This window comes from Dryobates pubescens, chromosome Z, assembly GCF_014839835.1.
Source record: "Dryobates pubescens isolate bDryPub1 chromosome Z, bDryPub1.pri, whole genome shotgun sequence".
In the NCBI taxonomy this organism is placed as follows: domain Eukaryota; kingdom Metazoa; phylum Chordata; class Aves; order Piciformes; family Picidae; genus Dryobates; species Dryobates pubescens.
This window is the reverse complement of record NC_071657.1, coordinates 39,841,585-39,847,584: the sequence shown is the minus strand read 5'-3', so window position 1 is coordinate 39,847,584 and position 6,000 is coordinate 39,841,585. Positions and strand designations below refer to the sequence as shown.

At 44.3% G+C, this 6,000-nt stretch overlaps 1 protein-coding gene across 1 annotated transcript in view; it reads right to left on the bottom strand.

The window, feature by feature from the left end:
• Positions 1–3,636: 3,636 nt before the first annotated feature.
• PIGG (phosphatidylinositol glycan anchor biosynthesis class G) overlaps positions 3,637–6,000 on the bottom strand; it is an 86,282-nt gene continuing 83,918 nt past the window's right edge. Inside the window, exon 13 of the mRNA XM_054178291.1 lies at positions 3,637–4,070. Within this exon, the coding sequence (XP_054034266.1) occupies positions 3,845–4,070 (226 nt within the window). The 3' untranslated portion in view covers positions 3,637–3,844. The remainder of the gene's footprint in view (positions 4,071–6,000) is intronic.

Below are 6,000 nucleotides of genomic sequence, written 5' to 3'. Positions count from 1 at the left end.
TAATCAATCAATAGTTTATAGTCATTTATTCAGATTATAACCTAATCACTCACTAAGCAATTAGGCAAATTGTCACCAGGATTAGTCAACCAAAGAAGCTCCTCTCCTGGAAAATCTTGCAGACTGAAGAAGCTCAGTGCCTGGAGGCATGCAGGCCTCATTATAGGATACACAGGGAAAAGCACTTGGGCATTCTGCAAGATTTATGGGGCATATTTAAGGGGGTTGACAAAACAGGTTGTATTGGGTTTGGGCTGAGCTGGAGTTAATTCCCCTCCAAGCATCTTTCTATGCTGTGCTTTTCAATGCTGTAGCTGAATGCTGATAACACACCAGTGTTTTGGTTACTGCTGAGCTGAGCACCCTGGCTGTGCCTTTCCAGTATTTCCCTCCCCAAGAGTACGCTGAGAGGACACAACTGGGCCAGCTGACCCAAACTGGCATCAGGTCAGATACAAGAATGAAATGAAAGAAGGAAGTGGGGGGATTTGCCCAAGGTCTCTGTCCTCCAGAGGAACCATTAAGCGTAGAGAGCCCTGCTTCCCGAGACCGACCACTGTCCTGCTGATGGGAAGTAGACACTAACATCTCTCTCGCTGCTTTTTGCTTCCAAGCAGTCTATTGCTTTGCTTATCATTATTATTAAATTGCTTCTATCTTATTACTGGCCTTTGTTATATTTCCCCCTCTGCCCTGTTCATCTAAGAAGGTGAGTGATAGAGCAGTTTTGGTGGGCATTTGGCCCCTAGCCAGGGCCAAACCACCACATTGCTAAGACATTTTTTTAACTCCTCCAGGGCTGGTGATTCCACCACCTCCCTGGGCAGCCTTTTCCAGTTTCTTACCAATCTTTCAGTAAATGATTTTTTTCCTAATACCCAATCTAAACATTCCTGGCATAACTCAAGGCCATTTCTCAAAGCACAGGCAGGAAAAGAAGGTCATCAGAAACAGTCAATATGGATTCATGTCTGACTAATCTCACAGCCTTCTACAAGGGCATGACTGGATGGATAGAGAGATGAGGGGAGGGCTGTGGACATTTTCTACCTTGACTTCAGCAGGCCTTTTGACACCATCTCCCTCCTCACAGGCAAGCTCACAAAAGTGTGGGTAAGATGAATGAACACTGGGGTGGATTGAAAACTGTCTGAAAGGTAGAGTTCAAAGGGTTGTGGTCAGTGGCACAGGTCCGTAACAATTGGTGTTCCCCAGGGGTCAGTACTGGGTCCAGGCTTGTTCAGTATGTTCATCAACAACCTGGATGAAGGGATAGAGTGTATCCTCAGCAAGTTTGCTGATGACTCAAAATTTCAAGGGGTACCTGACACAGCAGAAGGCTGTGCTGCTGCCATCCACCATGACCTAGCCAGGCCAGAGTGTAGGGCAGAGAGTAATCTTATGAAGTTCAACAAGGGCAAGTGTAGGGTACTGCACCTAGGGAAGAATAATGTAATGTATCCAAAAAGGCTAGGGGCTGACCTGCTAGAAAGCATGCTTTCCAAAAAGACCTGGGAGTCCTGGTGGACAACAGGATGACCATGGCCACCAACATGCCTTTGCGGCAAAGAAGGTCAATGGTATCCTGGCATGCATCAGGAAGAGTATGGCAGGCAGGTCGAGGGAGGTTTTCCTCCTCTGCCCTGGTGAGGTCTCATCTGGAGCAGTATGACTTGTTCTGGGCCAGTCTTTTTTTCAGAGGTGATGAACAACAGGACAAGAGGTAATGGGCACAAACTTGAACATAGGAAGTTTCATCTAAACATAAACTTATTTACACTGAGGGTGCCGGAGCATTGGAACAGGCTGCCCAGAGAGGTGATAGATGCCGTCCTGTGCAACCTCCTGCAGGTGAACCTGCTCTGGCTGGGGGGGAGGGTTCATCTAGGGAGACTAGATGATCTCCAGAGGTCCCTTCCAACCCCTATCACTCTGTGATTTCCTTTCATCTTATTGCCAGTTACCTGGGAGAAGAGACCAACAGCCACCTCAAGCTTCTTTCATTAATATCCTCTTATCACAGCCTATCACAGTTAGACTGGACAGCCTCACTGAGATCAGCCAGCTCCCTCTCCTGCCCCACTGATTCCACTACTTGATGAAAATGTCAGAAGGAAGAGAAGATCATGAGAATGTCACCCCATGTTGTTTTAGGATTCTGTATGCCAGAAGAAACTTCCCCTCCACCCCTTCCCGATCTTAATAGCATCCTTTCTCTCTGAGTCTAATATCTTATCAATGTATTCTGCATGAGCACAGGGGAGGACTGCTTAGGAATTAACCAAGTAAGCAAACAAAGAAGATGTTGATAATCCCCATATGGTTGCTAAGCAACAGGTAACCAGAAAACCACTGAAAATTATGAAAATGGTAACATGAATGGTGAAAATGGTACAACATTTACAAATATTCCACAATTTGCAGTGAAAAACCAAATTATTAAAAGTATTTAATTTTCAAACTTCCAACAGCTCACAACAAATAACATTAAGATCCAGTAGTCTCTTCTCCAGACCAACAGCTCATATTCAAGACACTGAAAATCTTGTTGGTTCACAACTGAAAAATAATTTCATTAGTAGTAATCAAATGGCCTATTACTAAAAATGAAAAAACAAAAAAACAAACAACCCCAAAAACTATTAAAAACTAAAAGCTTAGTTTCTGACATTTGCTTTATCTGAAACATGAGATGAAAAATGTATCAAGTGTGCTGTCGGCCACTCAGGGCTTAAATGCTTCTTATTTCCAGATTTATAACAAAAGTTAAAGTTGCCTTTATGCCTTTTTTCTGCTACGTTTCTAATACATTCAGATTAAATCCTATTTGCTGCTAACATGGGCAAAAATACGAAGCAAAAAACCCCACAGAAAGAACACTGATGCTCAGGACAGTCCTCAATGCCTATCTTCTTGACAGAAGCAAGGAAAACAGCATCGCTAGGAAATTAATTATGGCACATTCAAGTGCATTGGCCAGACGGGTCACTAGGACAAAGGTGATGCAAAACACACCTTTTCTTCTGATAGTAGTTTAGGCCATTAAACTATTTTCCTGTTCATGGCTCATAACTCTGTACCCTGGTGTGGAAAACATGATCACATTTTCAGCGCAGCTGCCACCATCTTGATTTAACATTTATACATTAATAGAAACATGACATTTCATCAGTGAATGGACTCCACCGAAGACTCCAAACTTTCTTAGCCCATTAGCTCTTCTTATCCACTGCCTGAAGTGCAGACTGAAACCCATTACATGTAATGACTGCACGCATCTTAAAACCGAAAAACAGAAATGCTGCCTATGCAAACAAACACAAAAATCTCTTACCAGTGGCATTTGTACAATAATTCAATGTTAATTTCAATGCACACAGCAGAAACAAAACAAACAGACACAAAACCCCAAACAGCTGTGAACAGCACCAAGAAATCCTGCAATATTTTTAGGATTTCTAGCCTAAGAAAGTAAAAAAAATTGTAGACACAAAGGGTTATTTTCAGTGCCCAGGAGGGAGTGGTCAGTATTTATAATAGTATGTACATTTCTAAAATTCAGATCTGGTACTATTGCCCTGGAGAGTGCTGTAATGACAGCTACATAACACAAGTTATCCAGGAAAAAAAAAAAAAAAAGAGTTTACTTCAATTCAGTATTTTTAAAGCAAACTCTGTTTTAAAATGTAACACCCCCCTCAAATCCTGTTCTTGATTACAATAAACAAGGTCACTCTTCAAATTCTGCAGGTCAGTGCTCAAATTCTGCACAACAATTTGAAGCTGTTGTTTTCCTTCTTCCATTCCTGTGACACACTGGACCTTGCAATGCACACGCTGATTTTCAATCCTGCACTTTCTGCGAATGGTTCTGATCCATGGCTGTGAAGAACAGGCAGACAGCAGCTGTGATGAACACGTGCACTCCCTCATAAAGTATTTTTGGTGAGAAGACACTCCAGATGAACAAGTGGTAGCGCAGACCTGTCACCAAAACAATGTAGACGGCAACTGGAATGGAACGCATCAGAGCGTAGCAGAAACAGCCATGACCCACTGCTGCTGAGTTCCTGGTAACAAAAAACAGAAGAGTTCATTGTCAGGCAGATTTAATAGACATCCAAGTTCCTCTGCTCTTTATTCACAGATTTGTAGAATACCAGGTTGGAAGGGACCTCAAGGATCATCTAGTCCAGCCTTTCAGGGTGAGAATATAGTCTAAATGAGATGGCTCAGCACCCTGTCAAGCTGGGCCTTGAAACTGTCTAATGTAGGGGAATCCACCACCCCCCTTGGGAATTTGTTCCAATGTTTAATAGGTCAAATGGTGAAACAAAAAATTCTGGCATCCAGTCTGAATCTCCCCAGTAGCAACTTGTGGCCATTACCCTTGTCTCACCAGGTGACTCTTTGTGAAAAGGAAGTCTCCCTCCTCATGACAGCCACCCTTCATGTACTTGTACATGGTTATGAGGTCTCCCCTAAGCCTTCTCTTCTCAAGGCTGAACAAACACAGTTCACTCAGCCTTCCTTCATGACAGGTCTTCCAGTCCTCTCATCATTCTTGTGGCCCTTCTCTGGACCTTTTCCAGCCTGTCCACTTCCTTATTGTATAACAGGGACCAAAACTGTACACAGTACTTGAGGTGGGGCCTGACCAGCACTGAGTAGAGTGGAAGAATGACTTCTTTATCCCTGCTTGTGACACCCTCATTGATGCAACTCAGCATCCTGTTGGTTTCTTTGCCACTGCAGCACACTATTCACTCATGTTGAGCCTTTTGTCCACCAAGACCCCCAAGGTCCCTCTTCACAGTGCTGGTCTCAGGCCAGGTGGCTCCCCGTCTGAGCTGCATTCCTGGGTTATGTGTTCCCAGCTGCAAGACCCTATGCTTGGCTTCACTAAACTTCATACAGTTCCTTCTTGCCCACTTGACCAGACTGTCAGGATCTCTCCCATCTGGGGTGTCAACTTCCCCACTTATTTTTATGTTGTCAGCACACTTCATCAGGATGCTCTTAATTCCAATATTCAAATGATTAATGAAGATACTAAACAGCATTGGGCCCAATACTGATCCCTGGGGAACCCCACTAGTGACAGGTTGCCAGTCTGAGAAAGGGCTATTTATTACCAACCACTGGGTATGGCCTGTCAGCCAGCTCTCCACCCACCACACTGACCACTTGTCTAAGGCACAGCATGTCTGTTTAGCATGATTTCATAACACACCCACAGAAACAATACTGGTGTGACAATGCAACCAATAAAGCTTATGCTTTTCACCTTTATATATCCTTTAATGTGTATGTATGTTAAGTGTAAGCACAGCAACTGTCAATGCAATTAAAGGCACTCAGTAATTCCACCTTACACTTAGAAGGAAGTCATTGTGCCCCTGTACTCAGCACTGGTTAGGCCACACCTTGAGTACTGTGTCCAGTTCTGGGCCTCTCAATTCAAGAAGGACATCGAGACACTTGAACGTGTCCAGAGAAGGGCAGCGAGGCTGGTGAGAGGCCTTGAGCACAAGCCCTATGAGGAGAGGCTGAGGGAGCTGGGATTGTTTAGCCTGGAGAAGAGGAGGCTCAGGGAAGACCTTCTTGCTGTCTACAACTACCTGAAGGGAGGTTGTAGCCAGGAGGGGGTTGGTCTCTTCTCCCAGGCAACCAGGACCAGAACAAGGGGACACAGTCTCAAGCTGCACCAGGGGAAGTTTAGGCTCAAGGCGAGGAGAAAGTTCTTCACAGACAGAGTTGCTAGCCATTGGAATGGGCTGCCCAGGGAGGTGGTGGAGTCACCATCCCTGGAGATGTTCAAGAGGGGACTGGACGCAGCACTTGGTCCCATGGTTTAGTAGTCATGAGGTCTGTGGTGACAGGTTGGACTTGATGATCTTTGAGGTCTCTTCCAACCTTACTGATTCTATGATTCTATGATTTAATATACTTTGTTCTAATTCTTAAAGCCTCCATTAAACACTTCCAAGGCAGCTTTGT